Below are 21,401 nucleotides of genomic sequence, written 5' to 3' on the forward strand. Positions count from 1 at the left end.
GGGTCGGTTTCTGGCATTGGGTCCTGTCAAACAAGCATGGACACACAGCCAACTCTACAGTGCACATGGCGCTGCAGATAAAGGTCGCTGCCAGCTCACACAATGAGAAGTGTTGGTCAATGACTTTCTATTAGTGAGCCACTCACTAATATTGACTGATAGTTAACATGACCTCGAGTGACTGGCACGACGCCAGCACCTATTCAAGACTCGCGCCGTACCTGGCGCAGCCCTAAACACAATACAACCGGTTTCCTGATTTGCTGAAGTGTAGATCTTTGTCTCTTTCAAACGTAGCAGAACCCTGCAAACATTGATCCCCGTCCCCCAGAGAAAGGGACGAGTACACGAGCAACTATTCTCCGTCATTGCCACTGTTACTTTCCTCCTTTGCATTCTGGTATTGGTGTGTAGTCTACAGAGCGTGGCGGGCATCCAAAAATCGCACACAGAGCACTGGGGCCAGTACTGAGCTTTTTGGTTTGTGGGTAGGTTTTGGATGGCAAGATGCCAGGCACTGCTATCGTCTCATTTTCCAGCTGTTGCCGTATCATGGCAGTGCCTGGCAAATGCTTACACAAGCCACAAATGTCTGCTTTGCCAAAGCTCGCCTGCCTTGCGTTCTATATTTTGGTAGTCTAACGTTAAAGAAAATGAACTGTAGTGTATACACGTACATGACTGGATGAAGTCTGCTTCTCTGCCACTGGCTCACTTAATCTCTGCACAGAAATTACAAGTGCACTCCTTTTTAACCAGCAATGGCAGCTTCCTTGGCTTTAAGGATGAAAGGCAAAACCATTTAAGTTGGTGGTCACTTAAAACGTACATGGCTTCCAGCAAGCTTGGAGGGCAAACCAACCCAGTTTTTAAGTAACGCATTACTTTTACTGTGCAAGTGCATCGTGGATACAAAACTACAGCATTTGAAACATGTATAGCTTTTTCCTTTGCAGCTTTAACCTAGATCAGACCAGTGAGCGGGACTGTCTGAAGCAATGTTACCCTTACTGTTTACCATTCCTTTACTTGATGTCCATTCGTGTCCTTGTATAAGTGTAAAGTTAGGAGCCCTTCCTATTGCAATGACCAGCCGCAACAACTTGTTACATGTTGCACTATGCTTCTGCCTACCCTCTCCCTGGCTGAGACCTTAGTTCCACTACTTTTTTCAGTACACTTGGTCCCCTGGATCAGACCAATGCATTTTGGTATATGCAGGATTTCCCATTTGTTGGCAAGGGGGCACTCAATATTGTTAGCCTTGCATTTCGCCATACAGTGGAAGACCGAGGACTGGATTTATAACCAACTCTAAATACAAAACTGCTAGAAAAATTGTATTTGACCAGGTCCTGTCGAGGGAACAGGCGGGTGGACGGCAACTGCCAACTTTTCAGAGGTTGGATCTGTAGCACGGATGTGTTTCGAGGCTGGTGTTGAAGTTGGTTTGCACTATTAAGCATTCAGCTGTGAAAAATGTTAGGAATACAGATTCTTCAGCTTAAATTGGTCACCAGTTGTACTTTGCCAGCAATGCTAGAGGGGAACTAAGCTCTCGGCTAGTTTTATGTTCCTTTCTGAAAGGCAAGTTTTCCTTCTTCCCGAGTCCTGAAGCAAGGACAATTTGAATGCATAATTTGCACATTTCGTTTTAGATGTTGATTTGAGTGTCCCACCTTTAAGCGAACACTTACAGCTAGGGAGAAGTGTTACAAGTGTACCTCATAAGTGGTTGGGTAATGTTTCTTTGCCTACCCATGGTAATTCTAACCCCCACCGCCAAGAACTTTGTGGGATCTTTAAGCAAACGGTATGGAGCCATACCATGAACCTTTGTTTGAAGTACCTGCCAGTGTTTTCTCAAAGCAGTCTTCTCATAGTTGGAGCTTTTGATGCACTACTGGTGTAATTAAACGGGTCTTAACCAGGTCTACCTTCAGAGCCTTGATTTGTGCACTATGCATGTCCTTCATGGAAGCATTGGCAAAGCAGTTTTGGCTCGTGTAATAGTATTGGCATTTGCCAGGCACGATTATATGCTTGGGTACTCTAGTCATCAGCTGCAAAATGGTTAGTTAATGCTACGCACTTCCTGGCAAATTAATTTCCCATGTCTACACAAGTTTATTTTTGGGCTTGTGCCCTGCTTTACCCTAACCGGAGTGCCATGGTCATGCTAAAATGGCACTTGTCTCTAGCATGATGTGCAGCCGTCTAATTTCCATCACGTCGAATGCTCGTCTCCAGATGGCAGAATGCAGGCACGCGAGGCCTATGTCTGATCGCATGGATTTCTGTTTGCGCACTTCGCACCAGACTTTCAGGTCTTGTGAATCTGGGAATATGGAAGTGCCTGGAACGGTGTACAAAGATCACCCCCATTGTAATGGCATGTTGGTACTGCCTTCATAACCAATGTGGGGCTAGAAATGGGATAAATGGTATGATGCATTAGTTTGAGGGTGCAGCCAGCTGTAGCTCTATGCAGTGTTAGAGCATGACCATAATCTATAATGGCCCATGGCCTTTGTAAGTTTGACATGAATGTGATCTATGTTAAACATGTCAATCGATGGCCAGCACTTGATCCGCAGTTGGAAGCATGGGACCTCTGGTCTCTTGCAGCACTAGTGACCAGGCACTGCTGTTTACCAGCATACACGCCCCCTTGAATCCTGCCTAGGATGCCAACCTTCCCTGTAACCAGTTCTGACATACTGCAACCTTGGCTCTCGTGGCACAGACACTGAACCACGTGCATTTGAATTTTAAAGCGTATGAAATTGGTGGGGCAATGTCTATGCCCGAGTACAACATGACCTAGAAAGGCAGTTTAACCAGCAGACTTGAATTCAACTAATTTGCTCTACTTTTTATTGGTGGTGTGGTCAGAGCATCACCTGATCTATCTGCAGTAGGATTTTGGTTGTGGCAATTCCCAGGGCAGTTTCTAGACCATATTGCGCCATGTGAACACATTGCTCCTGCACTGCAGTCGCCCCTCAATATAATTGTGATGGCAATTTAAATACCTTAACTTGTAGTCCATGTATACAACAATATTGGAAACAGAAATAGTTTTCCCGTGTCCCACTGTGAAAATGAACATGGTGCTTCTGCAAAAGCGTCAATGGCTTTTGCGTAATCCTATGTTGCTCTCAATTGAAACTGTAGCAAGAGAATGGCTCCGGGAGGCCGTAGCAAATGCTACAATAAAAGTAGGGTGTGAAATCACGGGAAAGTGCTGCTGGTGAAGAGGAGGCCGCTGCCAGCTATGGGTACAAATGGTTCTTTGACACTAGTGTTATGGGAAAGATTTGATAATTAGTTGGACTAAGCAGTCGTGTTCTGATCCGAGTTCCTAGACTAAGTATACAAATGTCTGCCAAGTGGTAGTGCAGGAGCATTTAAGGGGAAAGCCTGGTGTATTGTCGAGTACCTATAACATATCTAGGTTTGTTATGTATAGAACATGTAATGCGTACTAGGCATGTGATGGCAACAGGTGCCTAATGGTGCGAGTTCCTATGCATAGAACGTTAAATTGCATGCTGGGTGAATAGCTCATGTGCAAAATATTTGGAATGTGACCATGCAACGCAACCAGTTTGAACCCTGGTTGCGCAGACTAGGCCCTGATTATTTGAGTGCCATCAGTGTGTCAGAACACTGGTGTGATCTAGCACGTCATGTAGATGTGCCATACGAGTTGATTAAATGGCTAATGTGGTCCAAGAACCATGTGAAAATCTATGTACAAATTGTGCTGGTATGCGATGCCAAAAGCTGCCAATAATGCGAGCACCTTATTGTATGACACTACTATAACACTAGGCAACTCGTGAAGGTAGACGAGCATAGGATCTCAATACCTAAAGTAGCAACAAAGTTCTTTTTCACCACAGACGTTGGATTTGTTAATCTGTTACACAACAGCGAGCCCTGAAAGTAACCCTTATTAGGTGCAATACCCCGTGCAATATCCCCCGCCCTTCACATTTTTCCAACTCCTTGGCCTTTTGCTAAAAAACTTAATGGGGAAGCAACAAACCGAAGTAGGGGGAAAAACCTTATACCAATGAACTTCTTTTTGCCACTTGGCAAACCTAGTTTGGCAAGATGTCTCGTGTAACCTGAGCACGTGTTATCCAGATCTGGGTTTTCATTAACAGATGAATGCATTCTGGGAATTGTAGTATTTTTGTTCAGTACACCACAACCCCAGTGGTAATTGGATGACCTGGAGTTACGCATTTGATCACCCTAAAGTACCCTGCTACAGTAATTTTATAACAAAAGTGTATAATTTGTTTAAGGAATGCAGATTCAAATTATTCCTTCCTTTTACGTTCTCCCACTGCTGCACCCACGAACTTCTACTACTGCAACCTTTCTCTGGCCCTTTTCAGAAAGCCCATTAGTACACCCTAAACCCACCCCCCCCCCTCATTACCAACCCTCCATTCTGATATGCCAGTGCTATGCACGAGTTATCACTTTCCAAGACGATATTTCCCCCTCACCCTCATCGCCTAAAAAAAAATTCTAGTTGCTTCGTCAAACATTTTATTTAATTACATCTTACTTTGTCAATCGGATATGGTTAGTTGGGGGTGGAGGTAGGGGAATACAGTGACGTAAGGGAATGTTTGAAGTGGAAGACCAAGTATGAAGTGGTAAATGACCGCAACAACTGGCCAGACTATTTCGGAAGAGGGCAGGGAGTTTATTTGCCATGGGGAAATGTTTTTTTTTTTAAATGCAGTTTTAAAATTGTTTTATTTGCTTTTTTTCGCCTGCTGTGACTTTTTTTAAATGACTACAGTGAGACCCGGCAAGCTGTGGTAAATGCCATTATCAAGATAGGCAGTTTTTTCCAATATATCAAATGGGGTTTAACTGAGGTACAGCTATACCAGATTTCAGTGTGGCAAATCAAGTTGGGGAGAGAAGGACTGTGTACTCTATTTGAGCTGTATGGGGATTAGGGCCGCTCTTTGACAAATGAGGAGGTAACCAAGGTGTTAACCTTGGCTAGGGTAACCTTTCCCCTTGCAACATTGGCTGCCCAACCTGCCTTGCCATATGAGCTCAAGTCTTTGTTGCCACTCTTGCTTACCAGCCTTCCCACCCCTCCCCCTCTGTTACTCACTTATTACAGGACACTTTCCAAATCCCTCCACTCTATTGTGCCACCCTCTGACAAGCCTGTTGGTGATGCTCCAGTGCTGATGCGTTGGATCCTGGCTGTAACAGGGGCTGCTAGACCTGGCTGGGAGCCACATGCTGCCCTCTATCATTGACACAGGCCTGCAGATCTGTTGGCCCAGGCCGACAACCGAGTCCGCAGGGCCTGCCTGCTAAGTGGGTCGAGGAGTGACACACTGCGCTCTAGACTACTTGCACCAACTTTCCAGGTCACTTAAAGTAGAAGTTTGTCATTTATATAGCACCAAGGCCTCGTTGGAATTGTGGGGGGTGGGACTAAAGTCCAAGGTATGGGAAGTGTTAGAATACATTGATCAAATTGGGAGGTAGGTTGAATGGCTGATTCCTCCCAGCAACCCGTGATGGTCAGGCACGTGGATGGGTGCAGAGCGGGGCCAGGAGAGTTTGTGCGAGAGACTCGTTCTGTATCCAGCTAGACTGAATTCTATTGTCAGTGGACATAGCTGCATTCTGATGGCAGTGATGTTGCGCCTTGTGTTTGAGTATGGAGGCAAATTCGTGGGACGGTCTGTGGCTGGTGGTGCATAACTACGTAGCTTGAGCATCAGTTGGAGCTTTGCTTTTGTTGTGGCCATCATCACTTTGTCCGGTTTGCTCCAAAATTACACTTGCTCTGGAGAGGCATTGACAGTGTCGAGGCCTAGGTGTCCTGAAAGGGAGCGGGGTATTTCGCCAGGTTGCTGTAGTTTTGAGGGCCTTTGTGAAGGAGAGGAGGTCCTCCTAGCAGCGAATGCTAAATGGGAGTTCGAGAGGGTGGGGTGGGGGGGGTTGGACTGGGAAAGGGGATCCTCCAACTCTGGTGGAATTGAAGGGCAAGTCTAGTAATCCTCTACAGTCTGGATTTTGGAAAGGCCTGACTGCCCCCCTCAATCCCCCACCCCCCCCACTCCCAACCTGATGCCTTTTTGATTTCTTAATGAACATTCAGTCTTACTTCACCTCTTTGGTTTCCATTGGTAGAATAGTCCTTTGATCCCGACAGTGCTTGTCGGAGAGCTAGTCACTGCCCCAGTGCTGAGCATGGCATGGACCCACATAAATGGGCAATACCCCCTCCCACTGAAGCCCCCTTTTCTTGGATCCGTTATTTGGCAGAGCTAATAACAGACTGATCACCTAGAAGTGGAATGCATGTTCTAATCGTGCAGTGTCTGGTCTCTTTTCCAATGGGAATGATTTATACATGGTTGCACCCTTACAGAACCTAGCAACTGCTTACATTTGGGGAATATTCGCCAACAGTGTGTTGCTCAAGTGGTTATGGCTTCTACCCGCCCTCAAGTAAAGGTCTTCTTTCACTGGAGGTTCCTGGCAGCATAATTGCAGTAGTGGACTAGGTCATAATTTGCTCTGTCAGACCTATTGGACGCGCAGGGGTTGGTTATGCGACATCGGGGGGGGGTCGCATTACCCATTAAACATAGTTAAGTGAACATCAAATGTTTTCAAGGGAGTAAAATGCAAAGGGTTGGTTATCAGTTTGCTGAGCTGGACCTTTGTGGCTGTACCATTGCCTGAAGATGTTTAATCTGCATGGTACTGGAGGTGGACATTATGCAACCCCCACGAACCCCTCACATGCCGGACACAAGGGCATGTATTCGGTTTTCCATAAGTCCTACAGTGCAGCTGGACTCTGGCCATAAGGGCATGGTTCTTCACCGTCTCATTCATTTTTCTGCATTGTGGCTAAGGGTTCTGAAGGCCAGATGTCCCCCAAAGGACTGCCTGCATAAAGTGCTTAAATTGCTTTGCACAGCACATAACCACAAAGCCGCTCCTCAACAGCGTTCAAGTGACCATGTGTTGGTGGCTAGCAGTATACAAAAACACATTCACGCCATAGTACTACAGTACACCACACAATTACTTGCAACATCTAAGGCGATGCCCGTTAAATTGATATCTAGTAGATCAGTCAAAACAAAAGCTGATATTTGGCAATTCATCCCCATAGCCACCTTGGGATTCATACTGGTGTACTTCACTTGCAAAAACCTATGCTTAAATAACTCTCATAAATACCACTGTAGAGGTTTTTCGTAAGAACTATCCCACTTGCTGAAGCCCGTCCTCTGGCAGCACGTTTAAGGGCCTAGTAGTGCACCTTTCCATCCAACATTGATGGAAGTACAAGTTCCTTCAGGCAACACTCACTTAACGCAAACCATGTCCTTTGGTTCTCACCCACCCATCCTTTTTACACAACCGTAGGGGTTAATTGCTTTGAACCACCAATCTAAACCACGTGCCATTGGCCACCTAGCTGCCATCCTTTGCTAGCTTTGCACCTGTGGGGTGGAATGCCCATCCAATCCCACTTACCCCACAATGACTACTGTTAATCAGCAAAGCCTGGTTGATGCATGCCAGATCAAAATTCTGCTTCTACCCGTCTGAATTTCCAGGCTAGATCACCTAGCCTGTAACCAGTCAAGTACCACGCTTTAGGACGATTTTCCCGCATCAAAAGGTTTGCATGAACCTTTTGTTCTAAAAATGCTAGCACCTAAGGTTAGAACACCAAAAGTTTGAACCTTTGGTAGCATTATAAAAAATAAACGGTGGCTGCTGGGGTGTCCCCTGCTCACTATACTGCATGGTATAGTGAGAGGGGGATGCGGGGGACACCCCCGCAGCCTTCCGTTTAAAAAGAAAAGGACCCTGCAGCGCCGGTTCCCGTTCACAGAAGTGAAAGGGAACTGGCGCTGCAGGAACCCAGTGTTGAAGACAAGTTGTTTATGTGGGGGCGGGGGGGTGCTGTGGGTGGGGGAGTGTTATGGGTGTGTTGTGGGAGTTTGTATGTGTTCGCATGAGAAAGGTGCAAACCTTTGGTAGTTCGCACCCTTCTCATGTGAACGATTTGCCTGCGGTAATTTCAGCCACGGGCAATCACTCGGATTCGTGTACCACACTTTGCCCAGTTGACCCTTATGAGCTGGTTGCAAAACTCAACTTGCTCACTTTGATATAAACTCACTAAGCAAAAAGTGCAACTAGAACCTTCGCATCTCCTGCAGAGTCATCAGGACCACATCTGACGAAGTGAGCCCAGTGCATGGCTTGAGCCAGATCTTATATCGTGCCTCCTCCTTCTCCAGGTACATCATTTCACCAAATGCCAGGAGTAGCAGAAGTGAAATCGCACTACCCTTGACCTATGACATCACAGGAAGTGATGACCTTTAACCCAGCCCCGAAGTGACATGACGGGAAGTGATTCACCCCTGAAGTCTAAGAGTCTAGCAATTTATTTAGGGTCACTGCTTTTTTAAGGGTAGCGAGGGAGACCCAAGGGGTTGCAATTGTGACCCCCTACATGACGTCACTGTCGTTGCCCTTATCTGAGTACCCCTCGGAGTGTCAAGCGGCACAATGTAGTGAACAAATTCACAAGACCATAAAGGTCACACCAACCTCTCCTTAGATTTACGTAGACCTCCATCAACCTATATAGAATGTCTATACAGTAAGCTGCACACCATTTTTCTTTTGCTGAAAAATATCCATCCACTGCTTCTTAAAATCGCAAACCATATAGATCCTTCCCCCTTCATCAACCATCCCACTTGCTCCTATAAGGAGTGTAGAAAATTAGCTAATCCCCCGGAGAGACTTGTGAATATTTACCCTGTTGCCAAAGTAACCACTATCTAAGTACGTCCATGATTTTAACACGCATTTTAAGTTGCACCTCGTATAGACTCATAATTAAAATATTAACGCTTGTAAATTTCCCTTAATCCTGTAGGTCAGTCTTATGAAATCCGGCTCCTTGACAACAGGAAGTTGGGAGAATATCAAGATTTAAATGGAAAATACATAAAGGTAAGATTGGACAATGGTCTCGAGGTTCACCCACAGTGATGCCAGTGGTTAAAATGAAGACTCAGTTCCCATTTTAAATACAGGTTTAGCATGCACCTTTTTCTGCTGTTCTTTGTGCAGCGGGGTCCTACTATAAAGGTGAACCATTTATACCAGTTAGCAAAGGGTATCTCTGGGTATGGCCAGGTATGTGCGGATTGACTTGAGAGCAAGTGGAACAGCTGCATATACTGGCACTACTAGGCTAACCAACCCCAGCCTAGAACCATAACCATGTGTGCCAGTATGTGGCTATGGAATGAAAAGACCATGAGCTTAGACAGATAACATAATTGGTTGAAACATTTAGCCCGTACAAGGCCATTGACTGGTTATGGTTCTTTGAACCATTTATACTTTCTCTGAAAATTCGTGTAGGTTAGGTTTGCAGGGAGAGGGTAAGGACGAGCAAAGATATATGGTCTTGTTGCAACAAGTGTAGCTGTACTTTGATATTCCTTCAGAGATGCGATCTCTGTCGAGGTCAAAAGAATCACTTTTCAAAAGACGGGGCTGGGTGCGCAACTTGCTTGGGGCATCACATTTATCTAGTGTTTAAAGTACATTGTCCACAAAGCTCTGGCATGGATTAGTTGGGTTTCATGGATCGGAGTATCAATTTGACCCGCTATTGGTGATTGTTTTTGTGATTGTGAATCCTCCTTTCCCATGTTCCAACTCCTGTTCTCATTTCATTGTCATTTTCTGTAGCTCACTTGTTTTTGATTGTTCTTTTCATAAGAGCATCATTCGTGTAGTTTTCCACGATCGTCGTTTACAATATACGGAGCACCAGCAGCTAGAAGGCTGGAGGTGGAGCCGCCCAGGGGACCGGATTCTTGACTTGGGTATGTCTAATCCATTTACAATATGTATATTTTTTTGGTCCCATGAGTATTTACTGAAGCACTGCTTGTGTAGGAGGGAGACTATGCAGTGCCAAAAATCTGCTATTAACTAGAAGCTCTTGTCCAAATCTTTAAATACGCTCCATACTGCCTTGCTACGATGTTGGTGGCATTCCTTTTGTTGTGTTTTTGACTGTCTGGCCAAATTGGTCTCATTGTTTTTCGTCCTGTATGGCATTTAATGTTTGCTTTGACCTCTGAAGCAACACCTATGGCAATTCCAAAGGTCACCATTTATACCTGTAGGGGCAGGTGGTCTATTAAGATTTAAAGTGAAAACGTTCACTGGACGCTATCTTTGTGCAAAGAATACCTGCAGATGTGAACATTATTTTTTACTCAAATCGCTTTACTGTTTGTTGTACTGGCAATGCACGCCCTTCTCACTGTGGCTTGAATCGCAGAGTAAAGCTTGCCTGCTCTAATTCTTGCTATTTGAATGTACACCCTTTCATCACTCTAGTTTGAGAGTGATGTATTCTGTGTCAATTTATCTCTTGATATAAATGGTGGTATGGGTCAGACACCTGGATTTTATTACTTGCTGGTTTTCAGTGTAGCAAAGCCTCGTGCCTATGGTCTTTCAATGTGACCCTTCCTACAATATGTGGCCACAGACCAACTGGAGGGCTGAATGGCAGCTTTACATCTTCTCCAGGAGGCACGAGGTAAATGCTATTCCTAAAATTCCTTCCGGAAGGCACAAACGCATTTACTGCCATCTCTAGAACCAAAGGAAATGGTGTTCTCATTGGGTATGTGGGTGTGGAGGTGGTGGCAGCAGGTGTTCACAAATGAACGAGACCTGTGATCCAAGTGAGTTGAGGCCAAGGTGTAGGCAGGAGGGGAGGGGAGGGTGGGGGGAAATGGGAGTGTGAATTATTTGTCAAATGAAATCCTGGGGTCAGCCTGTGCATAGCCACCCACTCTGTCTTGTGAATGATATTAAAAAAGCTTTCTACATACTTAATTGATCGTGGCTTCATTAGATTTGAGTACCCTCCATATAAGCAATATACTACTGTCGCGTGTGCACCTAAAGGACTGATATGTTAGCTTGATTGCCAAATGGTTAGGGTACTTACTATCATCCTAACCAGTTTATATTTTACTATGGTTGAAAAACGTAATAAATGAGCTGATGTCCTCACAATATGCTGGAGCTTGCTTTGTGGTGGAAGGGTACCGGATCAGTCCACGTGTGGAAGATTTTAGTAGCAGCATTGTCTTTCTCTTTACATTTGACTTTGGGGCCAAGGAACTTGCCCCTTTTTTTTTTACATTAATCTACTTCTGTCCTCGCTTATTTGCACATTCTGTTTTAGACATTTTTGTATTGTATGCAGTCCTTTTAATACTGAACTCTAGTGCATGGAGTAGTAGTGTCCTAGATGGTCCTCTTACCACAGAGCACATTCCATCGTTGCTTGGACGACCCAAGATCTTGGGTGTATCACATTGTGCTTTAACTGCAAGTTTCTTACGTCTTTGGCTCTTGCACCATATACCTTTTTTTGTGGGTCCTTAGCTTGAAAAACGTTAATTTTAGTTGGGTGCTTAACTTTTGTGTTTGTCATTTTGGAATTGAGGACCGGTCTTGCTGGCTAAGATCTTTGGTTGGGTGAGGGCTCCCTCTTAAAGAGCACTGAACCCATTAGATTTTGTACAACATGCCCAAATCATTAGATATAAATGTTATGTTACTTTATGCCACGGACTGCTGCCACTTGCATGGGCTCCATGCACTTGAACTATCTAAAAGTAGGTTGGGTAGGTTACTGAAGGCTAGGATAGAGTTTGTACTATTCTGATGCTTGCAGAACCAGGAGAGACTGGCCTCTGTGTCAGCTTTGTGTGTGCACTGGGGTTATTGTGTCTGGAGGAGCAATGGCCAGTGTCTGGATTGTTCGCTGCAGTTTGCTCTTTTGGTGGGGGAGTTTTGTGAGTTGGGGCTGGCCGATTGGGTCATGTGGGGTATGCTCGAGAGTAGCTAGGAGCGGGTTGGTCAGTACAGTGTGGTGGTTTTGTTGGTTCCATGACTTGTACTGTCCTTTGTCTTCAGTCCGCTGTGATAGTTGTGGGAGGTGCCTGTGTTTATGCTCGTCTCAGTACATTGACTAGGAAGGTTTTCAGTTTTCTGAAGGTAAGTGATCTCTCGTCATTCTTTTCTTCGGGATTGAGTTCCATAGATAATATTAGACAGAATGCAGTTACTATGAGTTTCCTTTTTCGTGGTGTTTTTGATTGGAGGTCATGGCTTGATTTTGGGTTCCCTCCTGGTTAATCGCGGTTGAATTTGGCTCCTTGTCCGTATAGTGATTTGTGAGCAATGCAGAGGGGTGGTGCGGGGTGGAGGGGGTGTGGGGGGTATTTTTACTTGGGAACCAGTGTGTGCTTCTCAGGGCTGCTGTGGTCTGTTTTATTTCAACAGTATCCTTGCTGCAGTATTTTGGATGCGTTGGGAGTTTTTACGTTCTGGTATTCCAAGGCAGAGGCTGTTGGCATAGTCAATTATTGATGATGCTAAAGTGGTGATTGCAAGGGTTCTGTGTAGCAGAGGGGTAGGGTAGGGTTCCTCTAATTGGTCGTACAAGGTAGAGGCATTTCCTCACTTGTGGTTCTAGTAAGAGTCCGTTCATGAGCCTTCCCAGGTTTTGAATATGGCAGATGCTTCCGGTTTTGGTTCCCATGCCTGGTGGCCAGTGAGTGCCTGTTGCATTATTGACTGGGAGGAGATCATTATTTCTGTTGTGGTCCGGTTTAGTTTGAGTTTGTTCATTGTCATCAAGGTGTCTAAGGGTGTTTGAGTCTTGGAGTTGAGGTATCTTTTTGGTAACATCTGTATTTGTAGGCGGTCGTGGGGGACATGTGTATGTTTAAAGAGTGGGGAGAGGGTATATCCTTGTAGTAGGCTGCTTGAGATGTTTTTGGTGTTGGATGTAAATGGCGGTAGGTAAGTTTGTTTGGTTAGTGAGAAAAGACTTTAGCCATTGTTTTTTAATAACACATTTTATTGGTGTTTTTAGGAAAAAACAAGGTTAAACAAATAAACAACGTAAACAATCAATACATGCGCATTGCCGGAGAGGGTTACTGGCTGTTTCAGATGTTGTACACATATGTTTGCAAAGGAAAAAAGGGGGGGGGGACAGCTTTAGTTGAGCCCGCAGGCAGCGTCCAGTTGTTTTATAATCCTCATTGGGCATCTTCCCATTTCCTCCACACTTTCAGGGCTTTTGCCGGGCATCCTCTGGCCGCGTATACTCTGTATTCCGTTGCGACACAGATATCCACATCCGTTCTCCATTGTTCATAGCTCGGTATTTGGTCCGAGCCCCATTTTTGAGCAATGTTCCTTTTCAAAAGTGCGGTGGTGGTGAACAAGAGCAGTTTTTCATATCTAGATAGGTCAATTTCATCATCTATCCCCAATAGTAGTAGCTTAGGGTTTCTGGGAACTGTTTTCCCCATAACTCTAGAGAGTTCCGCACAGCATGCCTCCCAAAGTGGTTGTATATGTGTGCAATCCCATATGATGTGGAAAAAGGTACCCTCTTCCGTTTTGCATCGCAGGCAGTTCGGATCATCTATTCTTCCCCATCTGTGTAGGGCCACCCTGGGATAGTATACTCTGTGTAATATCTTTAATTGAACCAATCTAAGCCTTGATGAAATCGCTATCTCCCTAGGGAACATCAATGTCATGACCCATTCCTCCGGCAGTATGGCCCCCACGTCCGATTCCCACTTGGTCCGCAGTGACAGTAGATCTGGTGTGCCAAAGGAACTTATGGCACTATATAGAACCGATGTCACTCTCCGGGTAATTGGTTCCGGGAGTAGATTTCTCTCAATGGGGGTGAAGTCCGGTAGGGGGCTCACTTCGGGGAGGATGTTTCGTAGTGCGTGTTGTAGTTGAGCATAGTGGTAATGTTCGGTTTGGGGAAGTCCAAGTCGGAGAGCCAGCTCTGCAAAAGGGACCATGGTGTTATCTTTCACAACGTCTCCCAAGATGGGCGGACCTTGCCGGGACCAGTTCGGCCACCTGGGGAGCGTGTATACACCTGGAAGGTTCTTGTTGTTCCACAGAGGTTGGGCCTGCGATAGTTTGTCGCCCCATCCCACGAACTTGTGTGCGTCTGTCCAGATTTGTGTTAGCTGTGCGCGCATGTTGGGAGTAGCCGCGCGGTCTCTTTTCTTATAAAGGTACAGCATGATGGGTTTTCCAGGAGTGTCCGACTCTAGAGATTTGTTGTGTGGTGCATCGGTGTCGCCGTGTAGTTGGTCATTCACTTTCATCAATTGACTGGCCCAATAGTATGTTTGCATTCGGGGTAGTCCTATTCCGCCCTCCCATATGGATCTTTGGAGTGTAGCTAGGGCTATGCGTGGATGACCGTTATTCCACAGCAGTCTGCGGAGTGTCTGGTCTATTTTCCTAAATATGTTTGAAGGGATGTGTAATGGGGCATTTTGTAATATGTAGAGTAGGCGGGGTAGGGTCATCATTTTGAAGAGTGCAGCTCTACCCAGTAGTGTCAGCGGGAGGGATGACCAGTGACGGGCATCCTCTGCAAATCTTGTCATGACTGGGTACAGGTTTCTGGGCACATAATCAGTCAGCTTATTTGTTATTAGAATACCTAGGTATTTGAATTGTTCCCTTTCTACCCGGTAGGGACATTGGGGCGGGATCGAGTCTCCCTCTTGTTTAAGTGGGAATAAGGTGGATTTGTCCCAGTTTACTTTAGCCATTGTTGGTCAGTCCTTAATGTGGCTTTCTCCAGTCTCTGAATTTGTGTTGTCTGTTCAGTAGGATTGGGGCCGATCGTGTGCTGTTGTCTGCATTTATTTTTAGGTTGTCTTCATTCCTCTCCTGGGGATTGAATACAACATGGGAATGGTAGAGTGTTACATTGGTTTCTACATGTCTGAGTAGGATTTTGTAACCATGGTTCTCAAATAGTTTTGCTGGGTAGGGTAGATTTGATGTAGGCATATAGTTGGGTCGGATTTTATGCACTTCCGGTTCTGTTTTTTTGGGAGGGGCTTGTAAGATTTTCTTAAAGGTTTTAGGTACTATTACTGTGTAGGGATATCAGTTGTCGGGAATATTTTACAAGATGTTTTTGATATTTGAATAATTGTTTGTGGGTTTGTTGCCGAACTTGTAGAATAGTATGCTCGTTTTTTCTTTGGTATTTTATTTTGTCTGATTGTAATGGTTCCTCTAATTCTAGTTTGTTGCGGAATTCCCTCAGATCTTCTGTGAACCATTTTGTAGCTTTTTTAAATTTATTTTTTATTTTTTTGTGGCTTTGAAGGGTTTTGCTGGCGTGAATTGGTGTAGGGCCTTTTTGATCGGGCGTGTCTTTATTTTCCCTCTGTCGAGTTGGAGCCATTCTGTTTAACTGGAGGAGGTTTGGTTAATGCCATCACTTCTGTTGGGAGTCCGGATCACGACTCTTCCCATTTATTTTTGTTTGTAGCGTGCAGTATTGCATTCCCATGCAATGGTTTGGGAGTTTGACGGTGAATGGGATCTAGTGGTGGTCAGTTGATATGATCAGTACCAGTGGGCTGGTGGTAGTCTCTGCAGAAGATTGTGTCCAAGATGTGACCAGCACTGAGAGTGCGTTTGTACTATTTGCTTGGAGTGTTTCCAGTAGGGGGCTGAGGGAGTTTGCAGTGGTTTTCTTTCGAACCAGATGTTGAAATCCCCCAGTATAATTTTTCTCATAAGTGGAAAGGTTGGCGATGGAGTTGGTGAGCTTTTTGACAGAATTTGGGTTGTAGGATGGCAGTCTACAGATCAGGAGGAACAGTAAATTGGCTTGTTCGTTGAGCTGGATTAGGAGAGATTTACTCTGTTATGTCAGGGGACTGGTGTGGTAGTGCGCAATGGCGATTCCACTGCCTTTTCGGTTTTCTCTGCTAGTTGGCAGTTGTCTGGCATGGCTTAATGGGCGATGTGAGTGTTAGTGCTGCCTCGCTTAGGAGGTCCTACATTCTGTTTGGCCATTGATCTTGCATCTTAGTCAGGGTGTTCGGATTTTCCTTTCTGTGGTTCTCTACTGGATGCGGATGTTTGCTGATGGTGTGTTCGGGGCTATGAGGAGCTCAATTAGATTGAGGGATGGGTTTCTTTGTAGTAGGTTGTTTGTCCTTGTGGTCCTTTTTCCAGCCTTTCCTTATGTAAGGAGTTGTGGATGGTTGAGCATTCTAGCCAGGATCTGTTGCTCTTTCCAAAGTGGTCTATCGAGTTGCTGGGTTCTGTGTGGTGGTGTGTGCGGTTTGGTGCTCTATTGGGGCCAAGGTGTTTGCATCCTTGCTTGAGGTTGTTGGTCTTCTATTGAGTGGGTTGTAGGTGGAGCGGTAGTAGGAAATATACAGTGTTTGTTCTTGTCTTGGTCTGTATCCTTCATCAGTTTAGTGCTGGGAGGGGGGGTTTTGCAGTGATTTTTTTGGTAGGTGGTTTCCTTTTCACTAGTGTGCGAGTTCCTTCCTGTTTCTTTGTCCTTTATATCATGGCATGTTTGGTCTGGCTTTGGATTAGTGGTATGGTTTAGGGGCAGATGCCCTCCTGGGCAGCTTTCATTCCTGGGGGTAGGTTGTAGGACAGTCTACAGTAGTATACAGTGGTGATTGCCTTGAGTTGTAGTCGGTATTGTAATGATATATTCGAGGGGCGAGTGCCCTCCTGTGCCTGTCTCCATTTAGTTTGGAATGCTGACATGGAGTGGCATCTGCCTCGCTGCGGTTATGTTATGCCTCTGTTTTGGGTTTGATGTATGCTTCTTCAAGGGGAAGGTGCCCGCCTAGAATTTTGTTCTTGGGTTGGTAAGTGACGCTTGTCTCGCTGAGGTATTGGGATGGGCGGTCTTACTTCGCAATGTGGTCTTGTGGTTGCTTTTTTTTTTTTTATTTTGATCAGGTGGGTCCCGAGTTGTGCAGTGTTATGGGATTCCCTGGAGCTTGAAAGCTCCCTGACTCTTGTCTTAATTGCGTGGCTTGCTTTGCCGACGGATTTGTGGTGTGTTCCCGGGGCAGGTGCCCTCCTGTAGTTGCTTGCTTTCTTGGGGTTGGTAGTATGGTCTGTGGTCCAGTCTGTAGGGTTGATTTGACTTGCTTTTCCACCAGTTTTTGGTTTGGGGTTTATTGCAGGCATGGGTGCCCTCCTGGGTTTGTTACTTCATTGGTGTTGGGTAGCTTTTGATATGCAGAAGTCTTTTCTCACTGAGTCCTGTTCTGATTCGAGGTAGTATTAGCTTAATTTTTTGCCTGGATTCAGCATTGCCTGTTTTGATACCTTGAGTGTGACAAATTCGGTAGTGGTGTAATCTAGGTTAATTCAGAGGTGACAGTCAAAGGGCAGTGGGGGTTTAAGGTGGTACTAGACTTTGGAGTGAAGGTCGGTTTCACACTGTGGCAAAAAACTGAAAAGATAGCAGGATTTAGAACAGCAGCAAAATTCACCGGCATTCCGTCTCAACGCAGAGGCAAGCCAGTGTAGCTGTGGCAGACTTGATGGGGCAGCAAGATTCGGCACAATGGTAGCTTACGAAGTTCAGTAAGCTTTAGCAGAATTTGAGTGGCAGGCTTCATAACAATGGTAAACGTTCACAGGGTAGTTTGGTTCAACACCCTGGCCTGCTTAGTGTAGTTGGGTTCTGTGCTATCGCAGAGCACTGCAAAAATGTCATCTGTGGGACAGTTCTTATTCCGTAGGGTTCAGCACAATGGCAAACTTCAGAGTGCAGCAAGATTTAAAGCAGGTGGAAAGATTGCTAAGGGGGCAGGATTTGATGCAATGGAAACCGCAAAGTGCAGCACAATTTAGGGCAAGGGTCCTATGCAGTAGAGGTCGGCACAATGGTAGGCCGCAAATGGTAGTCTGGATTAGTGGCAGGATTTCAGGAGCCCAGTGAGGGATGTGCTTGCAATTCTTACCACCTTACCTGATTGGTACAGTAGAAAACAATGGTATGCTTCAGTGTACAGCAGAATTCAACACCATTGGGAGCAAGGGAGCACAGCAGCGGTCAGCACAATGGCAAACTAATGAGCACAGCAAGGTTCGACTCCATGGTAAACCTATGAGCGCGGATGGGTTAAACCCAATATCAAACGCAGTAACGTTCAGCACAATAACAAATCTGCGTGCACAGCAAAATTCAGTCCAAACTGTGCAGCAAGGTTCAACAAAATGGCAAACTTCAAGCACAGTAGAATGCGATACAATGGCTGCCCAGTGCGCAGCAAGGTTACAAAAAGGGCAGACCCCGTTTGGGTTCCTTGAACCTGGAGTAGGCTTGGCTCTTGAGGACTGACTTGCCCCCTGGTTTAGGGAGATACTTTCTAGTGCAACATCCCTTTGGTGTACTTTGCAGAAGAACCATTAATAGAAGAACCATTAATAGTCCCCCTTCACTAATTTAGGTTTTCTGCTGCAATTATTTATATATATATATTTTTTCCCTGCACAGCATATGATTTGTCACTGACCACATCTATCTGTTGCAGAGTTCTGTTTTTTTTTTCTACCCCTCCTCCCCATGAAATCACTAGACACTGCCCCTCAGTCAATAGAAGGTACTTTACCAAACACTTCTGTCCTGAAGAATGTTCACCCAAAACCAGATTTATGCTCATTACTTTATTGGGCAAATGCTACGGATGCCTAGTCCGCGTCTTAAATGAGTGCAGCTACGCTGGTTGTATTTGACACTGCTCATTCAGAGTAGTTAATTTCTTGGTGATTTGTAATGGTTACGTGTTTTAGTTGTGTAAAATGACCACCCAGGGCTTGCACTCAAGCTTCTGCCAGAGGTTAGCGGCATATCTATTCCTTTACTGCCTGGAATGAATCTAAACTGTCGAGAGTCCAAGTATACAGTCATTCTGAATGTAATGCGAGTGACAAGTATAATACTGCTGCAGTTCCTAAAATAAGGTGGGCTCTGCTTGTAAAATCTCGGGGTGGGTGATGAGGTCAATTGGCAATAGGTGACTCTTGGATCTTAATGCCTTTGCATTCTCGCCTTTTTCTACTTGCTTTTATCGCCAAGGGAATTGTATCAACTGCAGTGACCACTATCAACGGTTTTTTTTGTTCGTGCAATTTTGTTCCTCCATGTAACAATGCAGGGTGCAGTGGAATTGTTGACTTGTGGTCAATTTGTGCCCATTATGACCTTTCCATGATAGACCGCGTTGTGTTAAAGTTTGAACACATTTGCTGGTGTTGTATTCCTTTGTACAGCTCATTGGTCTTTCACATATGATTCCATAATCCGAATTTCTTGCATTCCGGGTTGTGTGCGCATGTGGCATTAAACATGCCACTTATTTCGAACCCCACCTCCTTCCAGGTTGAAGTAGTGCCTTTTGTATGGAGCTAGGTAGCTCGACTCCAAAAGGCTCTCCACCTTTTGTGCCACTTTGCATTTTGTGTTAAGACATTGGACCCCAATTGTCGAGGGTAGCGGTTTTAAATTTGCAGTGGCCGTTTGGCCGTAGTTGTGGATTCTGTTGGCGATTTATGCTTGGTGAATTGATTTGCACACCTGTCATTGATTGATATGGTAATGGCTGTGACCACTAATTGTACTGCACCTCCTAGCCTTATTTGCCTAATGGATGTGCGTTCTGGGCTTTGTCAGACCTATGTTCTTGCATGCTGGCGTTGTTTCCCAATATATTTGAGTGTGGAACGTTTGTGATGGAGGGGGTTGACTAGTTGCTTCGTCAAAAGTAGTAACCTGAACTTGTATGGGTTTATGGTGGTTTGTTGCTAACACATCACACACCATGCATAATTTTGTAAAATAATTCTGCTGTGCTTCTGCAATGGTTCATTTGCCAACTCAGTCCCTTAAGGCTCATGTTGCACGAACTCTATTGCATGCCACTGACTGTACAATATAGTCTCCTCTAAACAATCGCAAGAAAACGTTTTTGTTTTGTACTTTCAAGTAAATCTAAATGCCCCCCACAAGCACAATTTATGGGAGGTATTTAGAATGGACCTAGGAACCACTTGCTTTTAGCCACAGGAGGATTCCATAGAATCCATTGGTTTTACTAGAGCATGACCATATGGATGGTATAAAACCATGTGATAGTTTCAGGCAGTGTAGGGGATGCATGATTAATGTAGGATTCTGTTCGCGCCCGCGCCCCGCCCACCAAAACTTTCCCAGAATGTAAAAAGTGGGAAGGTAGGTGGAACACTCGTTTTGCAACCATTTATGGCACCCCAGCAACAAAGGAAAATGCGGCCCCATGTGTTGGATGTAGTGCTAAAATTGCTGCAGTATGCATCATTACCATCCAGTTCCTGCTCGTGAATTATGTAATTCTGATACATAATGATGCAATGAGCGCCTCCTTTTCAGCATGTAGAATGTAGCTTTGTCAGCTTTACTGGCTCGTACAAATACCATAAAAAATCTGCATGTTGGCGTGCAGACTGCATGATTGGAAACTGCACCCCAATGCTCTAGACCTACAAAGCTCAGGGATGACATTTCACCAAAATGCCAGGGTTAGCGGATATGACCTCACATGACCCTTTACCTGACATAGTTATGTAATTTGACCCCACCCCAAGTGATATCACACGAAGTGATGGAACACGACCTTTCACCCCTTGACAAAACGGGAAGTGGCATCACCTAGCATTGTCCCCAAGTACACTACAAGCACGAAATCAGTGTAATGTGATCTACATTTCACACAGCAATGGATCACCATATTTATCCTTAATATCAGTATTTTGCCCATATTACCAAATCACTGTAAATGTAAGCAGACGTCCAAGGCCAAATAGTGTTATTATATAGCTCTTATGCGCTTTACATAAAACAAATGCATGCATACAATATCACCTCACTTGTGTTGGTACTTGGATGAAAGGCTGAGTTGGACTTGCCGGTATTCGAACCTGCACAGCAGCAAGAGCTCAACCCACTGAGCTATCTTACTGGTTGTAGTAAAATTAGCAATTACATGTCTGAATGATCTCAGTAAGAAAGCAAATTACCCTCTAGTGGATACCATTAAACTGGTAACTGAGACTGAACAGCAGGCCAGTTCATCTGCGGGTCTGGTGCAAAGTTGGCCACATGTAAACCCTGCACAAATCTACTTTTCGGGCTTTAGATTGGCAAAATACATTCAATTAGTAGGGTTCATAAGTGTGTATTAAAGAATTGAGAGTAGCACACGCAAAGCACTGCACTCGCACAGCAGCCTGTACTCTGGGCACTTGTTACCTCACTGATGCCCAACCAGGCCGACACTTGCCTGGAGTTGTTGGTACTTTTGCTCAGAAGAGAATTGCCTGGCATTTTGGTGCTGGACTGCCCTTGGGCAGGGCAAAGACTGATGTTG

At 45.1% G+C, this 21,401-nt stretch overlaps 1 protein-coding gene across 2 annotated transcripts in view; it reads left to right on the forward strand.

The window, feature by feature from the left end:
- Positions 1-21,401, forward strand: part of TFCP2L1 (transcription factor CP2 like 1) — a 119,143-nt gene that overhangs the window by 40,959 nt on the left and 56,783 nt on the right. Inside the window, exons 3-4 of one of the 2 annotated variants that reach the window (XM_069616736.1) lie at positions 8,984-9,060; positions 9,842-9,947. The exons of the other annotated variant lie outside the window; for it this stretch is intronic. Of the exons in view, the coding sequence (XP_069472837.1) occupies positions 8,984-9,060; positions 9,842-9,947 (183 nt within the window). The remainder of the gene's footprint in view (positions 1-8,983; positions 9,061-9,841; positions 9,948-21,401) is intronic. 2 annotated transcript variants of the gene reach the window in all.

Source organism: Ambystoma mexicanum, chromosome 9, assembly GCF_040938575.1.
Source record: "Ambystoma mexicanum isolate Mex_15411 chromosome 9, UKY_AmexF1_1, whole genome shotgun sequence".
NCBI lineage: Eukaryota > Metazoa > Chordata > Amphibia > Caudata > Ambystomatidae > Ambystoma > Ambystoma mexicanum.